The 25,000-nt window shown below is 47.9% G+C and overlaps 1 protein-coding gene across 1 annotated transcript in view; it reads left to right on the top strand.

Moving 5' to 3' along the window:
- Nucleotides 1-25,000, top strand: part of LOC138952110 (probable 4-coumarate--CoA ligase 1) — a 27,690-nt gene that overhangs the window by 271 nt on the left and 2,419 nt on the right. Inside the window, exons 1-10 of the mRNA XM_070323707.1 lie at nt 1-201; nt 15,756-15,963; nt 18,153-18,259; nt 18,650-18,849; nt 19,152-19,329; nt 21,930-22,101; nt 22,855-22,955; nt 23,484-23,628; nt 24,260-24,342; nt 24,741-24,903. The exon at nt 1-201 is cut by the window's left edge and continues 271 nt beyond it. Of these exons, the coding sequence (XP_070179808.1) occupies nt 1-201; nt 15,756-15,963; nt 18,153-18,259; nt 18,650-18,849; nt 19,152-19,329; nt 21,930-22,101; nt 22,855-22,955; nt 23,484-23,628; nt 24,260-24,342; nt 24,741-24,903 (1,558 nt within the window). The remainder of the gene's footprint in view (nt 202-15,755; nt 15,964-18,152; nt 18,260-18,649; nt 18,850-19,151; nt 19,330-21,929; nt 22,102-22,854; nt 22,956-23,483; nt 23,629-24,259; nt 24,343-24,740; nt 24,904-25,000) is intronic.

Raw genomic sequence — 25,000 nt, 5'->3', positions numbered from 1 at the left:
GTGATACGTGCACCACAACAGACGAGAGTGACAGTGACGTCACAGCCATTGCTTTACCGGTGTCAGTTAAGAGTGACAGTGACGTCACAGTCATTGTTTTACCGGTGTCGTCACAGCGGGCCCACTGTGGACATTCCGAAGTTATCTCTCACAAAGTACGTCTTCAAAGATGCTGACTCTTACGGACAGAGAGTGGCTTTGGTAAGTACACAATACAGAGACACAGCTTCCTTGGTGCAAGAAGTTGGGATTTGTAGGTTGTGTATCTATTTTGAAATCTTTGAAGGCATAGGAACCATTGAGTATTTTATTTTGACACGTTGTCACTCGTTTTGATAACGACGTCCTACTGGAGCAACACGACTTACTAAGTGTACATCTCGAAATAAACAATGATTTCAATATTCGCGCCAGACGATAAGCCTTAATTCAATGTCTATCACCTGTCAAAATTTGGTTTTTTGTTTGTTTGTTTGTTTGCTTAACGCCCAGCCGACCACGAAGGGCCATATCAGGGCGGTGCTGCTTTGACATATTACGTGCGCCACACACAAGACAGAAGTCGCACCACAGGCTTCATGTCTCACCTAGTCACATTATTCTGACACCGGACCAACCAGTCCAAGCACTAACCCCATAATGCCAGACGCCAGGCGGAGCAGCCACTAGATTGCCAATTTTTAAAGTCTTAGGTATAACCCGGCCGGGGGTTCGAACCCACGACCTCCCGATCACGGGGCCGACGCCTTACCACTAGGCCAACCTTACCACTAGGCCAACCTTACCACTAGGCCAACCGTGCCGGTATCTGGTTGTTCAGACTTAATTTGTGAAACAGTTATTGAACAAAAACACTTTAGGCATTCAATTGATCTGGGCCCTATTTCTGAGCGACACCAGTGTATCTGCATTGTATGCCATGGCACTTGTTGCCTGAAATTGGGTATCAAGCAGTATCGAATTTTGACATACAAAAACAGATCAATTGTTCAATGCATACTTTCATTCTGTTTTTGACGGGCGTGCAACAAACGTATAATTTGCGATGTACCCTTTTTGTTATACTCGTATAGTTCAGGTAAATGCCAGTAGTTTATTGTGTTTGGCCATGGACTTGATGTTCACATTTTTACCATATCTTCAAAAATAAATGTGCTACAACATATCAAATTTTAAGGAACTTCGAATATATCTGGGGCATTTTGTTTACTTTTCTATATGCAAAAAACTACAATGGCGCAAAGTAAAATTGAGGGTGACCCCCCAAATTGCAACCCTCAAAAATGCTAATAACTAGATCTGTTTTCTGAATCACTTAAAGGCACAGTAAGCCTCCCGTAAACCATCACAGATACGGTCAGGCTTTTACACACAGTACAAACACCGTTTCATTTAAACACTCACCGCTTGAGAACATCCTAGGTGCCCTCCGTAAAGAGCGAACAATTTTCAAAGAATTTATTTTTGCGTGGTTTATCTTACCCCTGAGCCATCGTAAACCCGTGTGATCCAGTTTCCCTTTTCCACAATGTAGTCGTCAGTTAGTAATTTGAATGCGACTCAATGTGAGCTTATCTGCAATAGCACGTTTTTATGCACGAAACAAACGGCTGTGGTTCACAAGAACTCTAGCGATGGCTTTTGACTGTTGAGAGGACTGACTGGTGATATGCATAAACCGTCGTCTGCTACGACCCTTGCGTGACCCTGCTTCGGGGCTTTTCTTTTTTTAAACTTTCACAACTTCGAATTGTACTGATCTTGTCTTGATGAGAAAAGAATTCTTTTGTGATCAAAGAATGTTTGTGTAACAAGCTGTCAATTTATTATTTAGATTTTAAATGTTAGGTCTAGCGCAAAAACGCACCACGGTCCCAAAACATTCTTCGGTCCACGGCTATCGCCAGTTTAGAACAAGACAATTGGTTGATTAAAATCAACATGGCCGAAGCAATGTTTTCATAAAAGAAGCGGTATTGTACGGGCACATGTTGAATTTGGGTAACATGTGTTGCAGAGTATTTCAAAATCCGTAGGCATAAAAACATGCAAAGAAGAGTGATAGGTCCCTGTTGTGAATATAGTCAAGTGGATAAATTGATTACTTATGTTTCACACTAGTTTTGCTGTTACAGCAGTCCCTCTCATGAACGGACACCCTTGGGCCAGTGCAAACCTGTCCGTACATTGCAGGTGGCCGGTCACGGGAGAGCCCCCCCATCACTCAGGCACACTGACGGACTGAGTGAGTCTTTGCTACTGGTGAACGAGCTCTACTTGTCCTAAGAAACGAGACATGTCACCTCTCCGAATGCATTCTAATAGATGACCGCTCCTGCGGACATCAATAAGGTCAAACTACTACAACTTATAACTGAAAGAAAAAAAATGTCCTGTAAAAATGACGTTAAATCAACGGTGTCAAAAAAAGAGAAATAAAAGAAATCCTCAAATTCCTGAGGATACAGGCACCCCATGAAAGCAGCCACGAACATACTCACAGAGGCGCACATGCTTGTGCAGATACTTTGCAAAAATATGAATTGAAAACCTGCATATGTGGTAATTTTTTGTTTTTTTGTGTGGCTTTATTGAATACGTCAGGCAGTGACTTTTCCCTGTCCAGTTTTCTCTTTCGTCTCTCTTACCCCTCGCTTACCCACCCCCACCCCCTTACCCCCCACTCCCTTTACCCAGCGCCGTCAGCACAAATTTGTAATCTGCAAGGCAGAGTACACATTTTCTAAAAGGAAGACTACTCCTCTTCAATTATATCCAGAGATCTTCCAGTTGTCTCCACCATAAGCCAAGTGGTCGAGTCTTAATACCCCCTTTCCACACAACCGTTCTAGGTCCCGTTCCCGTACCGACCAAGGAACGGTGCGGGCACGGGAGGGATCGGGACAGAACCGCAATGAACGTAACTGATCGTTAACGGACTGACTGCTTTGAACGGTAGGGTCGGTAGGGACGGCTGAGTTTGGGCTGCATGTTCAAATTTTTAGCCGTTCCGATCAGAATGAACGGCAATGGAACCTCAACCCATCGGTAACGGAACGCTTGGATCGTTAAAGGAACTTAAAATAACGGTAACGCAACGGTAGCGCTCTCACACACTGAGTTGTCATACCCGCATTCCACACATTCGTTCTAGGTCCCGTTCCCTTACCGACCAAGGACGGCTGCCACTATGGTCAGACGCTGCTGAAAGATGCCAAAAAAACGGCCGTTTGCGCAGCTTTCCATTTTTGTGGCAGCATTCCTTGGTTGGTACGGGAACGGGACAAACAACGGTTGTGTGGAATGGGGGTATAACTTTTGACACCGACAAACTGAAGATCTATGAGGTAACCGTCTCAATGGTCCAGGCTCAGGAAACAAAGAGTATATATATATATGGCCTGGGGCGATTGTAGCTTCCCTTCTTCTTGTCCGATAGACAAGGACAACAAAAAGTAGAGTATAGTGCAATTTCATGTTGGCATCTTCTCCACTGAAAGCTATAACCCAAAGACTGAAGACCAAAGTGATTTACCCCACTTCTGACCCGAATCACCCCCCTCCTGCTTGGTACACGTACACTCAAGTTAACCTCTGCTTTGACCTGTGTGCCAGGAGTCGGATGAGAGAGAGAGAGAGCGAGAGCGAGAGCGAGAGAGAGAGACACACACACACACATAGACAGAGACAGACATAGAAAGACAGAAGCGGAGAGACTCAGAGGGAGACACAGACAAAGACATACATGCACAGAGAGAGAGAGAGAGAGAGAGAGAGAGAGAGAGAGAGAGAGAGAGAGAGAGAGAGAGAGAGAGAGAGAAACATTGAAACATTGAAACATTGAAACATTGAACTTTATTACAGGAAAGATAGCATTAGGTCCGTAGGACCTTTCTTACAGCTAGTCCTGATCTAAGCAAAATGGTTATAATCGAAATGGGAATACATAGGAACAAACTTTTTATGATGAAACGCAGACACACGCAATAATAGTAATATAAGAATAAGATCATTTTTTATCGACATGTGATATACAGATATACAACCATACATTATCAGAACACACACACACACATATATATACACGCACACGCACACGCACACACACACAGAAGATCAACTAACTTATAAGGCAAGCCAACATAACACGACACATTAACCAAATAAAGGATCAGGTAGCAAAGTTAAAAAAATAAAAAAAATAAAAATAAAAAAACCCGTTCATGACCTAATATATACCATCTTAGATTATGAAGGAATCACCATGCCAATATAAAATGCAGTAATACTATCTTAGATACTAGAAGGAGTAATACACGAGAATGTATTCTTATCACACCAAGTTGACGCAAGACACATACATGCACATTTTCAGAAGGATAAAAGGCACACATACGTTTGAGCAACCAGGCACATTACATTAAAGTGATGTTTGAATGTATTTTTGCAGATGTGTTTTGAATGTTTTAAGGTTACTGGTCGATTTTAAGCATGTAGGTAGGGAGTTCCAGACATAAGCTCCCGAGTATGAAAGACTAGTTTTAAATATGTCAATGCGTGGCTTCGGGCAGGCCAGATTATGCTTGAAAGTGGAATACCGAGAAGGTGTTGATTGAAACAAGTGAGTTAGATATTCGGGTGCTTGGTCATGTAGGATCTTGTGCATGAAAACTGATTTATTAAATAAAAGCTGTTGTTTAAGTTGAGGTATATTGAGGGCTGTCAGTTTTGCGTCAGTAGTTAGTGATGGGTCAGGCAGAATGAGTTTAGCTGACCTACGATGACGAGAATTTATAGTTTTGAATAATGCATCACTACAGCCATCCCAGATGACAGAGGCATAATCAATGTGAGGTTTGATGTGGGCGTTGTAGAACATTTTTCGGGCGTCTAAAGTTATGACTGACTGAAGTTTTGAAAGTAGGAATAAATTTCTTGAAACGCGTTTACACAGATGTTCAATGTGGGAATGCCACCTAAGCTTATCATCGATAATCACGCCTAGCAGTTTGTGTTCGCTAACCTTTTCTATTGAGTTTCCGTTGATGGTGAGATCTAGTGAGAGGGGGGACAACTGATGCTTCTGGCGCGTTGTAATTACCATTGATTTAGATTTCAGAGGGTTTAGGACCATGTTGTTTTCAGAGCACCATTGTGAGATGTCTCTAAGGGTGTGCTGAAGAGATTGTTGAATATTTTCAAGACGTCTATTTTGTGTCCGTAGTGTTGTGTCATCAGCGAGCATGTGGCATTCTACTGAGTTGTCAGAGAAGTGAAGTGGAAGGTCATTAACGTAAATACAGAAAAGAATAGGACCTAAGACAGAGCCCTGGGGTACTCCATATAACACGGACTCCTCTCTTGAGTACGCACCATGTACATAGACTTGTTGCGATCGGTTTTCAAGGAAAGACTGAAAGAAAGACAGAGAGTCAGATCCATTGAGATATAGTGATAATTTGTTGAGGAGAATTTTATGATCAACGAGGTCAAAGGCCTTAGAAAAATCTAAGTATACGACCCCAGAGAGCTGGGAGGAATTTATGGCTGACAGACATTTGTCTGTCAAAAGCGAGAGCGCAGTAGAACATGAGTGGTTACTGCGGAAACCAGACTGCAAGGGGTGGAAAAGGGCCAAACGGTCCATGTATTTTGTGAGATTAATGTGAATATGTCTTTCAAGAAGCTTTGATAGTACTGAGAGTAAGGAAATAGGGCGGTAGTTGCTAATATCAGAAGTGTTTTTGGATTTGGGGAGAGGAATAACTTTAGCTTTCTTTAGTGCTTGCGGAAAGGTGTTGCGCTGTATGCAGAGATTAAAGATATATGTGAGAGAGTCAACTGTGTAAGGAAGGGAGAGTTTTAATAAGTGGTTGCTGATTTCATCAGGTCCTGAAGATTTTTTGTTCTGAAGTTGTGAAATCAGTCGTCCTAATTCGTGCACTGCAATGGGTGGGATTTGAAAGGGTGCTTTATTCGCCGTCTTTTGTTTGCAGTAGAGGGATAGATTGTCAGAGTTGTTGGGAGAGGCATTGTCAGGGTTGCTAAGAGAGGTAGCTACAGACGAAAAGTGAGAGTTAAAGATGTCTGGCGTTAAGTGACGGGGGATCTGGGTGGAGTTAGAGGTGGAACCTCTGATGAGTGAATTTAGTGCACGCCAGATCTGCGAGATATCCCGGTTATTCTCAACGAGTTTATTAAAGTAAGCTTTCTTTGAGTCACGAACCATGTTTTTTAACCTATTTCTAGCTGTTTTATAATCTTGGAACTGTTTAGCTTTTTTTAACAGGTCACGCTGATCCATGGCTTCAGTTATTTTATTGGACATCCAGGGTGGAAGTTTAGGATGTTTTACTCTCATTTTCTTTATAGGTGCGTGCTTGTTTATTATAGGTAGTAGGGTGTCATACCAACATTCTAATGCTTGATCAGGAACCGTGTGGTTGAAAACTTGGTCAAATCGTGCTACGTTGAGATCGGACAGGAAGGAATCACGATCAAAATTTTTAAAGGATCGAAAAGATATGACTGTGTGACCTTTATGATTTGATTTTGGCATTTTAGTGGTTTTAGTACAGAATATTGGAGAATGATCACTAATGCTAAGATCTGCGAGTGAAGCATTTAGTACTGAGGAGTGGTTGTTTGAGTAGATGTGATCAAGCAAAGTAGATGAAGTTTCTGTGACTCTAGTAGGTAAAGTTATAAGCTGCTTGAAACCTAGTGATGATACAATCCCATCCCATCGAGGCTGAGGTTTTAATAAGTCAATATTAAAGTCCCCGAGTAACAGGATGTCTGCGTGAGGTTTACATTTATACACTGTATCTATCATCTCGATAAGGTCATCGTACCAGTCACCAATGGCAGAAGGGTTTCTGTAAAGAAAACAAACAAGAGTAGAAGGGGCTGTTTCCTTTAGTTTAAACTCTAGCCACATGCATTCAATGTCTTTGTGTTCTAAGTCAGGTCTTCTACGCGTGTATTGAACAATGGAAGAGTGGATGTAAGCAGCGATGCCATTTTCACCCGTACGACGGGAATCACGACGTATGACGTCATACTCAGGGATACGGATGCGGGTATCGGGGATGCTGTCGTGTAAGCGTGATTCGGTGATGCCGTATAAGTGGTACACGGGGGTTGCGCTGTGTAGAAAATTGCATATGTCTTGTACTTTGGCATCTAGATGGTAAACATTTAAATGACCAACATGCAGCATTATCAAACACAAGAAGAAGGAATACACGAAAACTTCAAACAAAGAATTAAAGCAAATAAGCAAGAACAACTCAAGAAATACGGCAGCAGCTAATTAAAATCACTAGCAATGGCTGTCGGTAAAAACATAATAAAACATTCAGCGTGCAAGTGTAACTAATAAAGGCACTTTGATCGCTATGGTCACACGGTCACACGGGTCCGACCAAGTCAATTAAAACACAATGGTCACTCAAAGTCAGTGGGTCCGATCAAGTCAAAATAAAACACAATGGTTACCATCAGTGTTCACGAGGAGAACTGAATTACCATGTAATATAGTCCATTGTGGAGTTCAAAATAGATACCGGTAAGCACATGAGGCAGACGAACAATATCCTTAAAATAAGTTCACTCCAGAAATTAAACTTGCAATTTTCACGAAGGAAGACAATTTAGTCACTAGGAATTACGCACGGCCAAGGTACGTACGAACAGACACACATTCATGATGAACTGCTATTTCGTAAACACTCATACATAGACACACACAAACACACACACACGCACACACATACACGCACAACACCCACAATTAACATAACGCTTGTGCCCTCAGTAAGGACATCAGCATGGGAAGGAGAGCGGGACCATTGAATGACGGATGGGGAGGAGTGGGGTAATAATCTCTTCTGGGTGGAGACTGGGCAATGGGGTAACCAGCAGAGATCGGCCAATCAGGCTGATTGCGGCCGGACTGGAGACGGTCACGTGGATTGGAAGAGCCCCGCTGTGGCGATGGCTGGAGGCGGTTGACCTGATTGGGGCGAGAGGACCAGGTAGAGTGGTTACCGGGGAGGAGATGGTCACGAAGGTAGGGAGGGTTGACCTGAGTGGGGCGAGAAGACCAGGCAGAGTGGTTGCCGGGGAGGAGATGGTCACGTGGGTTGGGAGGGTTGACCTGGTTGGGGTGAGAGGACCAGGCCGAGCGGTCTCTGGGAGGACCGGCTGACCGGCCAGGCGAGTCTGTACTGCCCAGCGGGACACTTGTTGGGGTGGGGAGTAGAGGGTTACCACGCTTGGGACGGCTATCGTGTACTGCTTGAGCATAGGAAGGTCGGACTGGGGAGTTGTTGTTATGGAGACCGGAGGGCTGGCCAGACCTGTCATTACGGTCGGTGGTGTGAGGAGAAGGAACAGCAGCCTGGATGTTCATGGTCAACTTTGCCAGACCATGGGGAGTACTGGGGTGAAGATTGTCGTGGTACAACGCCTTTTTAGGCAGGTCCTTGGCAGTGCGGAAGGTGCAGGTGTTGTCGATGAGATCAACGCCCTCACTCTCACACATCTCCGCAAGATGCATGTTGGATTCGACCACTGTTTTGCACAGGGAATCACTCTTGCGGAGAGGGGGGAGAATGGAGGAAAAGGCTAGGCGGGCGTTGGGAAAAACTTTTCTAAGCCACTTTTTTAGTTCCAGCCACCTGCTGCCGGTGACAACGTCGGTGAGGCAGGTGTTCACGCCTACGTGGACTACGATCTGCTGCACTTCTTTGTTGACTGGGATGTAGCGCAGCCAGTGCAGCAGATCGTCGACCGTGATTCCCGACACGCTGATCTTCTGGCCCTGGTTGTTTGGGAACACTAGGTCAGGCCGAATGAAGCGGTACACTGAGTCTCCTAGCAGGACATGGGTTTTTCCGGTCTGAACCCGCGCGTCAGACAGCTCAGTACGGGGGTCACGGGTGGAGCTGGCTTCACTTGGGTTATCTGTGGGGCTTTGAGGGGAACGATTTGCGGGTGATGAGAGAGAGTGACTAGAGTGCGCATGGGGTGAGAGAGGTTGGGCTGGGGGCGGTGGGGGTGAGTTCAAGAGTGGGGGATGGGCGGTCTGACTGGCCACTGTTTTCCCTTGTTTAGCAGCACCAGCAGTTGACTTGTTGAGTTTCTTATGCAGATCAGAGATCTGCGACTGTAAGTCTTTGTTTTTTGACTTCAGGCTTTTGTTGTCACTTTCGACTGCCTCGACCCTACTGGTTAGGGACCGGACAGTTTCCTCGAGCTTGGTGCATTTTGTCTTGAAGTGAAGTTTTAAGGAATTGGTCACTTGGGCTTTCGCGTCCCCCAGCAGGCCAACGATAGTGTTGTTGGACTGTGCTTGGTGAGCTTGCAGACTGCCGACGCTGCGGTGTAGGGTCTTTAGGCCCTGCTTGGCCTGGGACAGCGTCAGGGGACTGGAACGTGGCGCGGCTCTGACAGCGCGGCGATGTTTGCGACGAGCGGGAGAAGGGGCGTAGGCATGACCGGACTCGAGGTCAGACCACTCCTCGTCGTCACCGCTACACTCCGAGTCACGGGCAGGAGGGTCAGTGACGTCACTGACTGGCAGGGGGGAGAGGGAGCCAGCAGTTGAAGAGGCAGGGGCACTAGCTAGCGGTGGGAGCGAGTGTGGAAGTAGTAGTGATGTTGGGAGGGGTGTGTGTGGAAGTAGTAGCGACGTGGGTGGCTGGGGTAAGGATGATGGTGGTGGATATGGGGGAGAAGGATAGAGTGACAGTAGGGGGCGTGAAAGATGATGGGGTGGTTGAGGCAGGTGGGGAAGATGGGGTGGGAGAGATAGGACTGGGTTGCACTGTGCTATCTAACTCCCGATCTGTGCTGATAGGCGCAGAGCCGTAAATCTGGACAGGCAGGGGAGGCGTGTCAGGGCTGACCGGCACTTCCTGCTCAGTGGCTCTGGAACGCAGGCGCTCAGAGCGACGACTCATGGAGTCCGAAGGAGGTTTAGCTGACGTAGATTTGGGAGCCGGAAGTGCCAGCATGAACGACGAGCGACGGGTGTCGTCGGATGAGAGCTCAGTTGGTGCAGATGGGGGCGGGGCCAGAAGCGCTGTTAGTGTGGAGGGTTGTCTGAGCAGCGGGTTGTCGGTGGTGCTGTCGAACAGGGCGCTGAGGCAGGCGATCATGGCGTCGTATTCCTGACGCTTCCACATCTGACACTGCTTGCCTTGTACCATGACGGTGCCCGTGGTATAGTACAGCGTGATAGTGATGCATTTCTTCACCTTTTTGCCGTTATCATCCAGTTCTCTGCGTAGTTGGATGATAGAGGTAAAGAGCTGTTGAGGTAGTTGGGTGGGGATGTTGTCGATGTTGGAGAAGGTTTCATGCGAGACGTCAATCTCCTTTACCGTCAGTCTGCCATCCAGCCGTATCTGCTGTCGATCGAGCCAGGTGACAGTGTCCCCGTGGATGGTCCGATCAACAGCGTATCGCCTGTACAGGAGGCAGCGCGTGGTGGGGACCAGGTCACTGGGGACCCAGAATGAGAGCTGCTTGGGGTCGAGTTTTACGTCGAGCAGCGGGTCCCACTTAAACGTGAGGGTGTTCAAGTCCATTTTTAGTTCTGCCCTCCTTGTGTTTTGTCAGAGGAGGGCAGAGTTGTTGATGTTGTAGGCTGAAGATGTAGCAGTAGCACACACATAGACGCACGCACACATGGCCTTGTGCGTTGGAGGAAAAGTTACGTCATTGTAGAGTCTGGCCAGATTGCCGACTGATGACGTAGAGGATATCGGCTGGGACCGCAGGGCTGGCTGCCCAGCGATCAGTAATCACGCCACAGCTGGGGAGATGATCACTGGAGCATGACGACACTGAGCACGAAAAATCCCCTCCTCAGAGGAAGTAAGAACGATTGTACAGCCAGCGCTAAGGCTGGCTGACCACAGAGCACACCACAAGTCAGTTGCGTCATGCTGACACACACACTGGGCAGACTGTCTTGACCCGAGGAAAGCTGCTCAGACAGTACTCTCAGATAAACTCCACTACACGCGTGGCGAGCCAGCGCCACGATGCTGCATTACGTCACACCGCCCGGTCCGATCGGGCATCACACAAAGAGAATACACATCGTGATGAAGATAATTAATGAAATCCTCACATTCAAAGCACAAGATTACTCCCTGTCGATTAAGCAATTCCTTATGGTCACTTTCGTATACTTTTAAACACAAAAACACAACTGTAGCGCAAAGCAGATGTTTGAAAAGCCGGAGCACATGAAGCGTGCCTCCTTCTCCCAAGAGCACAGAGAGAGAGAGAGAGAGAGAGAGAGAGAGAAACTAACTGATCTCGTGAGAACGGTAACAAAACGAGACATGTCACCTCTCCGAATGCATTGCAATAGATGACCGCTCCTGCGGCCATCAATGAGACCCGAAGGGAAGTAACTCATTTTTGACCTGAGTTCAGGATGGGTCCAAAAAGTGTCCGAGACAATCTGCAAAATTAATTAATTAATTCTTTAAAAATTGCTCCCTCTTTACGTAGGGCACCTAGGATGTTCCCGTTTGGTGAGCGTTCAAATGGAAGGGTGTTTGTATTGTGTGTAAAAGCCTGACAGTATCTGTGATGGTTTACGGGAGGCTTACTGTGCCTTTAATATTGGGGGGACATAAACTTCAGCCTTATGTATGACCCATCCACAAAGTGGCAATTTTGTAGATCAAAATAATGGTCTGACTTTAAACCCTCCAAACATTTTCCTTTTGGATTATCTGAATGTCTGAGCACACACAAACACCCCTTTCACACCCTAGCTCATCGGTGCCATGAAGAAAGCAGTCACAGCTAGGTTCAGGGCAATCCCTACACGGCAAAGCTTTTGTGCCCTTGACAATTTCGGAGGTGCTATTTGGAACACATGTTGGAGCAAAGGTAAATTTGGAACCATTTTACCTCCAGACTCGACTCTTTGTACAATGGTCGTGGACGAACTGAAGTTCATGCACAACAACTATGCAAATATTTGCTAAACTCAAATGACTGGAAAATTTAACCCCTTTGTTGTAAAGTTACACTTGCACAATGTGGCGCAAAAGTCATCAATGACATGAACGCATTCATCCATTGAAAATGCCCTGATCCTGTTTGTAATTGCTGTATTTAAGTAACTGGTTATCTAATGTTGATTCATGTATGCTATGTCATACGAATTACCCCGAAGGTAACAATCTGGAGGGTTTAAATCGGGTTAATGTGGCTACCGCTCAATATCAAACCTCGTACTGTTGAGTCGATCCCCGAATTTGGCAACCTTTTTTGAAATGGCACAAAAGTCACACCATTTGATCGACAAAATCTTATCCTTTGGGAAGGGTCATGCATAGGCAGAAGTTTATGTCCGCCAAATATAAATTGATTCGGTCAGCAGATGTAGAAGTTATTAGCATTTTTGAGGGTTGCTTTGTTTTTGGGTCACCCTGAATGTCACGATCTAGTGACACAGACCAAGAAAGTGTCACTCAGTGGGGTGCCTTCTCTTGGTCAATTGCGACTGAAAGCGCCTGTGCGTGAGTCGGGGCTATACGGCAGAGTTTTGCTGACAGCGCAGAGCACGGATGTTTTGTGCCGCACGGATTTTTCGGGGTTAATTCTGCTTTGCGAGGCAGAATTGTGGATAGCTGAACTTGATATGTGACAAGGTCAGTCACGTGTTATTGGCTAGGTGGTCTGTGAGAGACACAAGGACGGGGCACTTGACACTCAGCGGCAGAAGAAGAAGGATCGAATACGACGGTTTCTAGAGTATGATGGATTTCACCGAATAGAATATTCGGCACTCTAGGGGAACTTCAGCGAGTTATCACCTTCTCACTGCCACATGTTTTGCTGAGGACGAGTCGTCAAATCTTTCCTTCGTCGTGCGATGGTCTTCGCATAAGTATTCGACAAGGGGTTTCTGGATGTTGTTGTCACTGTTGACGAACAGAGGCCATTCCAGGGAGGAAGCGGGTTTTGCTTCCATGAGAGTGCTACATTCATAGGCTTTTTGAGCTTTTTCCTAACTTCTGTTCGGCTGCCTTTTGGGGGACCACGCTAACCAGCAAACCGGCTAACCAGCGAACCGGCTAACCAGCTAACCAACGAACCGGCTAACCAGCTAACCAGCGACTGGGTGCGGCGCCTGATGCCTCCACAGTTCCCTGCTTCGTCACCACGCTAACCAGCACTTCATTCGACGGAGCAGTTGTGGAGGCTAAAAAGACTAATTACAGGCCGTCCACCCAGTGGCCAAAGAAAGCTAAGTGCACCATGTCTTTGCACCCCGTTGACCACCGTTGTTATTTTTGCTATCTGTGATTATACTCGAGTAGTGACGACGTGGGGTGTGTGACACCTGCATGAACTAGCACTTTTGGAGCAGAACAGTCGTATTTTCTTATCTTTACACGGGATCAGCGTGTTACTATAATTTTCTATATTCTAACTGGCATTTTGTCAGTGACCATTGGGTTTTACGTTTTGTGAACGTAAAAGAACATATTTTGAGTGAAGTCTCGAGGGAGGTGGCGAGTTTTTACATAAACAGGCGTCTGAAACTTATACTTTTGTTGTCTCTATTTATTTGTATGACTGCGAGAGTGGATCGTGGTGTGGTTAGTTAGTTAGTAGTAACTAACCGTTTCATAATCACCTTAAGTGATATATTGAAACGTGACACTGAATTAAAAAAGACAATATAAAACATACGAAAATGCTTCGAACTCTAATGTGTTGCTATGTTCTAAAAGGTATTCCATTTACTTCTCTCCACAATATCTGAATGCCATTTACTTCTCTCCACAATATCTGAATGCCATTTACTTCTCTCCACAATATCTGAATGCCAATTACTTCTCTCCACAATATCTGAATGCCATTTACTTCTCTCCACAATATCTGAATGCCAATTACTTCTCTCCACAATATCTGAATGCCAATTACTTCTCTCCACAATATCTGAATGCCATTTACTTCTCTCCACAATATCTGAATGCCAATTACTTCTCTCCACAATATCTGAATGCCAATTACTTCTCTCCACAATATCTGAATGCCAATTACTTCTCTCCACAATATCTGAATGCCAATTTTTACAAAGTCAGAATAAGACACATGGTTATTTCAAAACCTCACAAAACATCAAAAGTCCATGGGACTCGGAAAGTTCTTTGCAGATGTCTTATAAAGACAGAATCTTCTTTCTCCCACACACATATTAAAACATCGAATACATTTGACCATAAGGAGGAAAACCCTGTAACGTTGACATATCGCAGCTATTATGTTTTGCGCAACAACACTGTACCACCAACTTTCGCATTTTTTTGGTTTGAACATTCAATTTTTTTCACTCGCTCACACGTGCAAACTTTTGTTTGTACAATTGGAGTCCTAAAAATGGTCATACATGTGACAGGGAGACTAGAGTTCTGTTTGTGATGGGGTCTGGCGGCTTTTATCTCTCTGTATATTTTAGTGATAATTTGATAATGTATATAAACATCTGTTTTCAGTATTGTTGATAACATGTTCTGTTTGATTAAGGGTATTCACCTGGTATTTCCTTGTTTTCACAACCTATTTTATTAATGTTTTTATTACTTAGTTAATGGAAGAATTTTTTGTAATGTATGTTTGATGGTGTATGCTTTTAATTAAGCGTTGTTGACTATGAATGTAGATGTAAATGCTTGTATAACTGTGTTTTAATTTAATTTGAAATGTGTCAAGCGCAAAGAGCATAATTGTAAAGTTATGATGTTGCCCTATATAAATGCTCATTTATTATTATTACACCCCCGGTATAGGGGTGTGTATAGTTACACCCCCGGTATAGGGGTGTGTATAGGATTCGGTCGATGTGTTTGTTTGTTTGTGTGTTTGTGTGTTTGTGTTCGCATATAGATCTCAAGAATGAACGGACCGATCGTCACCAAACTTGGTGAACAGGCTCTATACATTCCTGAGACGGTCCTTACAAAAATTGGGACAAGTCAAACACACGGTTAGGGAGTTATTGGTGGATTAAGATTCTACAAGGACTTATAGAGGGACATATTAATGGTCAAAGGGAAATAACCTTCTCAGTTGGTGGCAGTGAGAATGGTAAGGACGGGGGTGTTTTTCCTACCTCGGAGGAATTTCTTGTTTCTATTATGTTCATGGATTCCTTTGCGAATGCATAACAGTATTTATAGGGCTTAGAAATAAGCTCTAAAGTTATCAATCCTGTTTGATTGGACTTCGCCTCCAAAGGTGATTGTGGCATGTGGTGTTTCGGCACTCGGTTACATACAAAACTAGCATGTTTTCATGCAACAAAGTCTACACAGAGCCAATATCGTATTCTTGCACAAATAGTTTGAACGAAAACTGGTATGCAACAACTGTTCATCTTTTTAAATCAACTAATTTCTTGTCTTTCGAATAACATACACGCCTGAAAACAACGCAGAAACTTGTCATCATTGTAATCCACTTCTCATCATTGTAATCCACTTGCAGATAAAGAATTGGGTGATTTAAACCACTCATTTAGGAATTCAGCCTTACCAAAAACTTCAAATGACGTTTTCTCAAAACCAGATTTTTCGAGGAAAACATTTGTTGCTCTGACGGGACGACGATTGCATGTGGTGGAGAGTTTGTTTTGTGTCTGTTTGCCAGACTGTTTATCTGCAGCATTCGTTAACTTGAACGACTTTTTGTCTGTGAATACTCAACAGGTTGATGGCGTCACAGGGGCCACAACCACTTTCAACCAGCTCCGCGAAGAGGTTGATCACGTGACGCGCAGTCTGGTAGCTCTGGATGTAGGTCAAGGCCACAGGGTGACCTTGTTCGCCTCCAACTCGCCTGACTTTGCGCACGTGCTGCTTGGCGTGACAGAGTGTGGTGCTGCCCTCTCCCTCGCCAACTCCCAGCTCACAGCGGGTACTATTGCTTGACCATCGCGACACTCACCTTGTTTGATCCACACAGGTGTAATGAATTTATAGTTAGGATGAAGGTATCACATTCATGATTTTTCTCAAGTTGTTATTTGGAAATGTATATAATTGTGAAGTAACCGCATCATCCTGATCAGTCAGCGTTGCAAGGAAGCTAACACACACACACACACACACACACACACACACACACACACACACACACATAATATAATACACACACACACACACACACACACACACACTCACTCTCTCTCTCTCTCACACACACACACACACACACACACACACACACACACACACACACACACACACACACATACACACACTACCGGGGGCCCGGTAGCTCAGATGGTAGAGCACTGGACTTGTGCCGGATCGGAAGGTCGCAGGTTCGAATTCGGGCCGGGACGGACACGGGTCAACTTTATGTGCAGACCCAGAGACGGAAGCCATGTCCCACCCCCGTGTCATCACAATGGCACGTAAAAGACCTTGGTCATTCTGCCATAAGTGCAGGTGGCTGAATACACCTAAACACGCAGACACCTGGGTAGCGCGACTCCGTTGCTGCTAGCTTTCCATTGGGAGGAAGCGACCCGAATTTCCCAGCGATGGGACAATAAAGTAATGAAAAATACACACTAACACTTTTTTTTTTACAGTCGATGCAAAATGTAAGCTTTGCCATCATGGAAGCCGGGGAAGGTATGACAGGATAACAGCTGTACAATCACTGCGAAAACCAAACAACATTCGAAGAGTCGGAATCCTTCTTGTCCGAAGCAAGGGGAATAACCACAGCTGACTTATCGTTACACTGGGTACCACGAAGTTATCTGGACATAATTGAGTGATTGAGAAGCGCTACCAACATTGTTTCGTTGTCGTTTTCGGTTTTGAAACGTCACACCTTTTTGAGTACACGTGAATTCCGATTTCAACGAATAGAAAGTTTGTTTGCCGAGATAAACGATATTCGTAGAATGGGCCATTTTACGAGCTCGACTTCAGTCGCGTTTTAGGTAGGAATAAGAATAAAATATGCCCACCTCGTGGTACCAATACACGCTGTGATATCTGTATGCGTGGTTTATCATAGCATTCTGTTTACAATCAAGTTTACAATTGCCAACGTGTGACGTTCTGGGGGGGTCGACGGAGGGACGTGGTGGCGGTCTCCTCTCTGGAGGTGACGCTCACTCAGTCTGGCTCCGCGACTTAAAAGTCAATGTCGTTTGTAGGGGGCATAGTAGGTAGTGGGCTGCGTCCGTTAGCTCGGGACAGACCCACTACTGAACACCGTCGAAGTGACTCAGCAGAAGTGCAGTGTCATCTTCCGAGGGTAGCCTACCGCAGCGACCCGACATCCCCCCCTGGAGCGTCTGTAAAATCGACAAGTCTGGCAGCGGAACGAAATTCAGAGGTGGTTGCAGCAGCGAGTACAGGGACGGGGCGGTGTGAGAGCACAACGGGACAAGGGAACAAGTGTAAAGACGAAAAAAAATAAAAATAAAAAAAAAAAAAAGTTTACAATTGCGTTTTATTGAATTGAATTGAATTAGGTTTCTGAGTGACTAAGCAAACAAAAGAAATGTGAAAATGGCGAGTCAAACATCAGTTTGATAGGCTTAAGACAGTCCTCAACTAAGCCCGAAGTCGACTTCGCGAAGTCTTTTTTTTATACCGTAAACTCAGTGCTAAAGCTTCGCGCGGCCAGCTTCGCGTAGTGTGCTTCGCGTAGTCGACTTAGCCCAGTTGATGGCAGGCTTTACCCGTGTGTGTGTCCAACAGACGACGACTTAGCCCAGTTGATGGCAGGCTTTACCCGTGTGTGTGTCCAACAGACGACGACTTAGCCCAGTTGATGGCAGGCTTTACCCGTGTGTGTGTGTCCACCAGACGACGACTTAGCCCAGTTGATGGCAGGCTTTACCCGTGTGTGTGTCCACCAGACGACGACTTAGCCCAGTTGATGGCAGGCTTTACCCGTGTGTGTGTCCAACAGACGACGACTTAGCCCAGTTGATGGCAGGCTTTACCCGTGTGTGTGTCCAACAGACGACGACTTAGCCCAGTTGATGGCAGGCTTTACCCGTGTGTGTGTCCAACAGACGAAAATTAATGTGGCGAGTCTTATGTTTAAAAGGCTTACCCGTGTGTGTCCACCAGACGAGCTGACGATGCAGCTCCAGGCCTCAGGGACCTCTGTGCTGGTCACCTCACCGGACTGCGCTGACCGGGCACTGACCGCTGCTCGCTTGACCAACACTGTGAAGGTCAATGTCACTGTCCTCGCCTTCTACCTGTGGGCATTAGAATGTTTGCAATGCTGATCAATGGTGTAAGAGAACAAACTGTATTTGAAAGAATTCAGCAGAAGTTGTGTCCTGTTGTTACAGAATGGTTAAATGGAGAAAAAAAAAACACACAAAAAGCCACTGAATATATGAACTACATTGGACTCTTTTGTAAAACAACAAAAATAACAGCTGTTCTAAGCTTTTCCACCTGCTATTGATAAAAAACGATTTTCCCCCCGATTGCTCTGTTTCTGAACGAAGACACACACAACAGATCCTGCCTGCAAGAAACGATAAGACATGTACGCTATACTGACAGTATAACAATACAGGTAAGACATAATCTGTTTATTTATTGTCTAAAAGGAAGTGATCGTCCTTGGAGAATACCCTGGGTGCCTCCCCTTTCACCGCCTCAAGTCAGCCAGACACCACCCTCCACCCGGGACAGGAAGCCCAGAACCTGATGACGTGGCACTCCTGCCGTTCTCCAGTGGCACCACGGGACTGCCCAAGGGAGTCATGCTGACTCATCGCAACCTGGTGGCGGAGCTAGCTGCTTTACGGTGCGTTCTCGGATGTCTTCATAATGTTTCTCTCCCTCTTTCTGTGTTTTGCTCTGTCTTTATATAAAATTGGTGTTTCTTCCCTACGCCTGTCATCTTCCTGGATGAGGCGTGAGTCTATGCAGCTGCATACTTGTTCACAAGTTAAAAGGCTTAACCGCCTCAACGAGCCAAGAGTTGGGACAGTCAGAGCCCAACTCATAAACTGGTTTGAGAATTCAGAAAAAGTTAAACAACGCAAGGTACATGTATTTTCTTGCAGGACTCGGAGGTTCAACACTTGTCTTTACTTGTCATTTCAGACATCCTTGGTTCTTGCCCCTGCCATCAGATGACGACACTTCCGTTTCCGTCCTTCCCATGGTGCACATCGCGGGGCTGATGATCGGACTGGTCAACCCGCTGGCCCAGGGAGCCCGCGTGGTCACTCTGCCGAGGTTTGAACCCGTCTCATTCCTGCAGGCCGTACAGCATCACAGGGTGAGCAGCACCTGGGCTTTAATGGAATTATGCTTCTTTTCTTTTTGACTTGGACCATGCTCTTACCTGCCACCATTAGCGGAAACATTCTTGAAAAAAACCATACCATTGTATGCTTGATGATTGCTCGTATTTGTCGGACAAGACTGCTGCGAAAAACACCCTTGAGTAAAATGATTACAACCTAGGCAAAATATCCGTTAAGCGTTGGCTCTAGCCACTGGTTTCGGGTAGTTCGACTGTAAAACTAAATTCAAGTAGGCTTACAATTACTGTATGTCCCCGTGGAAAGCAGCAGCAACAAGAGTCGCGCTAAGCTATAAACGTGAAACCAACGGAGCTTACAGAACTTGCTATCAGCACTAGATGTGTGGATATACTGTATTTGTAACAGGGTACTTTCTCCCTCTTAGCCCCTTCTGTGATGACTGTGCTGGCCAAGGACCCCCGCGCCGTGCAGTACGACCTGACCCCACCCCCCCCCCCCTCTTGCTGTCTGTTACAGGGCACTTTCTCCCTCCTTGCCCCTCCTGTGATGACAGTGCTGGCCCAGGACCCCCGCGCCGTGCAGTACGACCTGACCCCACCCCCCCCCCCTCTTGCTGTCTGTTACAGGGCACTTTCTCGCTCCTGGCCCCTCCTGTGATGACGATGCTGGCCCAGGACCCCCGCGCCGTGCGGTACGACCTGACCCCACCCCCCCCCCCCCTCTTGCTGTCTGTTACAGGGCACTTTCTCCCTCCTGGCCCCTCCTGTGATGACAGTGCTGGCCCAGGACCCCCGCGCCGTGCGGTACGACCTGACCCCACCCCCCCTCTTGCTGTCTGTTACAGGGCACTTTCTCCCTCCTGGCCCCTCCTGTGATGACGGTGCTGGCCCAGGACCCCCGCGCCGTGCAGTACGACCTGACCCCACCCCCCCCCCCCTCTTGCTGTCTGTTACAGGGCACTTTCTCCCTCCTTGCCCCTCCTGTGATGACAGTGCTGGCCCAGGACCCCCGCGCCGTGCAGTACGACCTGACCCCACCCCCCCCCCCCCTCTTGCTGTCTGTTACAGGGCACTTTCTCCCTCCTGGCCCCTCCTGTGATGACGGTGCTGGCCCAGGACCCCCGCGCCGTGCAGTACGACCTGACCCCACCCCACCCCCCCTCTTGTTGTCTGTTACAGGGCACTTTCTCCCTCCTGGCCCCTCCTGTGATGACGATGCTGGCCCAGGACCCCCGCGCCGTGCGGTACGACCTGACCCCACCCCCCCCCCCTCTTGCTGTCTGTTACAGGGCACTTTCTCCCTCCTTGCCCCGCCTGTGATGACGGTGCTGGCCCAGGACCCCCGCGCCGTGCAGTACGACCTGACCCCACCCCCCCCCCCCCTCTTGCTGTCTGTTACAGGGCACTTTCTCCCTCCTGGCCCCTCCTGTGATGACAGTGCTGGCCCAGGACCCCCGCGCCGTGCAGTACGACCTGACCCCACCCCCCCCCCCCCTCTTGCTGTCTGTTACAGGGCACTTTCTCCCTCCTGGCCCCTCCTGTGATGACGGTGCTGGCCCAGGACCCCCGCGCCGTGCAGTACGACCTGACCCCACCCCCCCCCTCTTGCTGTCTGTTACAGGGCACTTTCTCCCTCCTGGCCCCTCCTGTGATGACGGTGCTGGCCCAGGACCCCCGCGCCGTGCAGTACGACCTGACCCCACCCCCCCCCCCCCTCTTGCTGTCTGTTACAGGGCACTTTCTCCCTCCTGGCCCCTCCTGTGATGACGATGCTGGCCCAGGACCCCCGCGCCGTGCGGTACGACCTGACCCCACCCCCCCCCCCCTCTTGCTGTCTGTTACAGGGCACTTTCTCCCTCCTGGCCCCTCCTGTGATGACGGTGCTGGCCCAGGACCCCCGCGCCGTGCAGTACGACCTGACCCCACCCCCCCCCCCTCTTGCTGTCTGTTACAGGGCACTTTCTCCCTCCTGGCCCCTCCTGTGATGACAGTGCTGGCCCAGGACCCCCGCGCCGTGCAGTACGACCTGACCCCACCCCCCCCCTCTTGCTGTCTGTTACAGGGCACTTTCTCCCTCCTGGCCCCTCCTGTGATGACGGTGCTGGCCCAGGACCCCCGCGCCGTGCAGTACGACCTGACCCCACCCCCCCCCCCTCTTGCTGTCTGTTACAGGGCACTTTCTCCCTCCTGGCCCCTCCTGTGATGACAGTGCTGGCCCAGGACCCCCGCGCCGTGCAGTACGACCTGACCCCACCCCCCCCCCCCTCTTGCTGTCTGTTACAGGGCACTTTCTCCCTCCTGGCCCCTCCTGTGATGACGATGCTGGCCCAGGACCCCCGCGCCGTGCAGTACGACCTGACCCCACCCCCCCCCCCCTCTTGCTGTCTGTTACAGGGCACTTTCTCCCTCCTGGCCCCTCCTGTGATGACGATGCTGGCCCAGGACCCCCGCGCCGTGCGGTACGACCTGACCCCCCCCCCCCCTCTTGCTGTCTGTTACAGGGCACTTTCTCCCTCCTGGCCCCTCCTGTGATGACGATGCTGGCCCAGGACCCCCGCGCCGTGCGGTACGACCTGACCCCACCCCCCCCCCCCTCTTGCTGTCTGTTACAGGGCACTTTCTCCCTCCTTGCCCCGCCTGTGATGACGATGCTGGCCCAGGACCCCCGCGCCGTGCAGTACGACCTGACCTCCCTCCACACGCCGTGCAGCGGGGCTGCGGCCCTGGGCGCTGACCTCACGCAGCGGGTGGTAGATAGGCTGGGGTTGACCGGTGTCCGGCAGGGTGAGTGTGGACATACAATGATTGGTTTTACACCATCACAGCGTATTTTCTGCTTGCTTCGTGTCTTTTCACTCTCCGTCCGCTTTCATGCCATTTTATTGTATTATCCCAATGCTGGGAATTATTTTGTTCCTTTAGGTACTTAGTAAGACGTCGGCCTCCTAATCGGGAGGTCGTGAGTTCGAATTCCGGTCGCTGCCGCCTGGTGGGTTAAGAGTGGAGATTTTTCCGATCTCCCAGGTCAACTTATGTGCAGACCTGCTAGTGACTTAACCCCCTTCGTGTGTACACGCAAGCACAAGACCAAGTGCACACGGAAAAGATCCTGTAATCCATGTCAGAGTTCGGTGGGTTATAGAAACACGAAAATACACAGCATGCCTCCCCCGAAATCGGCGTATGCTGCCTGAATGGCGGGGTAAAAACGGTCACACACGTACAAATCCACTCGTGCTAAAACATGAGTGAACGTGGGAGTCTAAGCCCATGAACGAAGAAGAAGAAGAAGGTCTGTGCTATATAGAATATTGGAAAGGAAAACTACTCAGCTCACGGTCACCATAGATCATAAGAAGGCGACACAACAAGATAAGTTGATTCACAAGTTTGGGAGGAAAAAAGTTATTTCAACAGAGGTACTGAGTATCAAAATGACAGTGCCTTAAGAGTGATGGCCAGAATGTCTCAATATCGAGCTGTTCCTGAAAACGTGTTTATCTACATATAAGTGAACTGTGTTCGTGTCTCGTGCAGGGTACGGCATGACGGAAACAAGCCCTGCCACACACACAGCGCCTCTGACCGGCTGGAAGTACGGCTCTGTCGGCGTGCCTCTCCCAAACACACAGTCCAAGGTGGGACAGTCAGACAGACAGACAGTCACTGACACACACACACACACACACACACACACACACACACACACACACACACGAATAGAATTTAAAACACAAAGCACGAACCTGTGCGTAACAAACATGTCCACGTTTCATTCACTGACACACATCGATCGATGCAATTAAAAAGCTACAGCTAGGATAGGAAGATAATGTACCTAATAGAATCACACTTGTCTCATGCGTAATGATGCATCCAACATGGACAGGTCACATTCCAGTAGAAAAACCACTTGGGAAGGACGTTACAACAGTACAACATGGACAGGTCACACTCCAGTAGAAAAACCACTTGGGAAGGACGTTACAACAGTACAACATGGACAGGTCACACTCCAGTAGAAAAACCACTTGGGAAGGACGTTACAACAGTACAACATGGACAGGTCACATTCCAGTACAAAAACCACTTGGGAAGGACGTTACAACAGTACAACGCTCTCTGTGGACCGTTCCTTTCTTATTTACACTCAGCGCTATGTGCAGGTGATCGACATAGACTTCGGGACGGAGGTGGGGCCCAACAGGGAGGGGGAGGTGGTGGTGAAGGGGCCGCAAGTCATGCTGGGATACCTCAACGTCCCCACCGCCACCCAGCAAGCCTTCACTCCTGACGGGTGGCTCAGAACGGGTAACGTCCTCTGCACACACACACAGAGAGAGAGAGAGAGAGAGAGAGAGAGAGAGAGAGAGAGAGAGAGAGAGAGAGAGAGAGAGAGAGACAGAGACAAAGACAGAGAGACAGAGACAGACAGACAGAGAGAGGGGAGGGGGGGCGACGGAGGGAGACAGAGGAAATGGGAGAGACAGGAACAGAGAGGGAGAGAGAGAAGGAGATGGAAAGAGAGCGGGAAAGGTGGGGGGGGGGGGGGGTGATAAAACTTCGTTTCAAATTTTTTAATAATACACGTTTCCATTTAAAAAGTACTGAAAAACAAAATAATTCTTAGTAACCCGCGAACCCCAAACAGCGGCATCGTCCTTGACCTTGCATGATCGCTTCGGGTATTATTTTGTTCGCAATTAGGCGGTAATGCAACCCCTTTTCTTATGCTGACTGTTACCAAATAATAACAGACACGTCTCGAAAATGACATCAACATGAACCTGCCACGCTCATTTTGACAACCAAGTTCTCGACATTTTTCTTGTTTGCTGGCAGTCAGCGTCTATTAAAATAAGCAGGCGATTCATTGTACCACAGACAGAAACTCTGATGTGTTTGTGTCGATGTACGGTTGACCTGAAGCTTGTGGTTGCAGGTGACATCGGTTACTATGACGACGAAGGTCATTACTTCATAGTGGACCGGCTCAAGGACATCATCAAGTACAAAGGTTACCAGGTAGGGATCAGTGCACTGCTACATTCGTTCATGGTCCGCCTAGCTTGGCGTGTATCAGCAATATGAGTAAAAAGCTACGTTGTTGTTGTTTGTTGTTTGTTGTTTGTTGTTTGTTGGTTGTTGGTTGTTGGTTGTTGTTGTTTGTTGTTTGTTGTTGTTGTTGTATCCACCAGCAATATGGGTGAACTGCAGTGTGAAATCCCAGCTACACTACTTACATCCCATGAACGTCATCTGATGACTGTCAGTGTCAGTGTCAGTGTCAGTGTCAGGGTTTCACAAAGGAAACACGACATGTCGCCTCTAGTTATCGCTTGTTGCAAACAGGGATGACAGTAGACGAAGTGTGTAGGTGTGAGTGCAGGTAGCGACTTAATGACCTTGTCTTACCTGTACAGATCTCCCCAGTCTACCTGGAGTCCGTGCTGCTGGGGCACCCGAATGTGGGGGAGGTGGCGGTGGTTGGGGTGCCAGCGGCGGGGGAGGTGGGGGAGCTAGCCACGGCCTGGGTGGTGCTCAAGGAACAGGCGTCCTCACAACAGCTGCTGCAGTACGTCCATGGTGAGTGACCGGGGGTCAGCCATGTGGTGTGATGTCCAGGGGGAAAGCCATGCACGTGGTGTGATGTCCAGGGGGTCAGCCACGTGGTGTGATGTCC

This window comes from Littorina saxatilis, linkage group LG17, assembly GCF_037325665.1.
Source record: "Littorina saxatilis isolate snail1 linkage group LG17, US_GU_Lsax_2.0, whole genome shotgun sequence".
Lineage (NCBI taxonomy): Eukaryota > Metazoa > Mollusca > Gastropoda > Littorinimorpha > Littorinidae > Littorina > Littorina saxatilis.
Note: the sequence above shows the minus strand (reverse complement) of the source record. Positions and strands in the feature narration are given on the sequence as shown.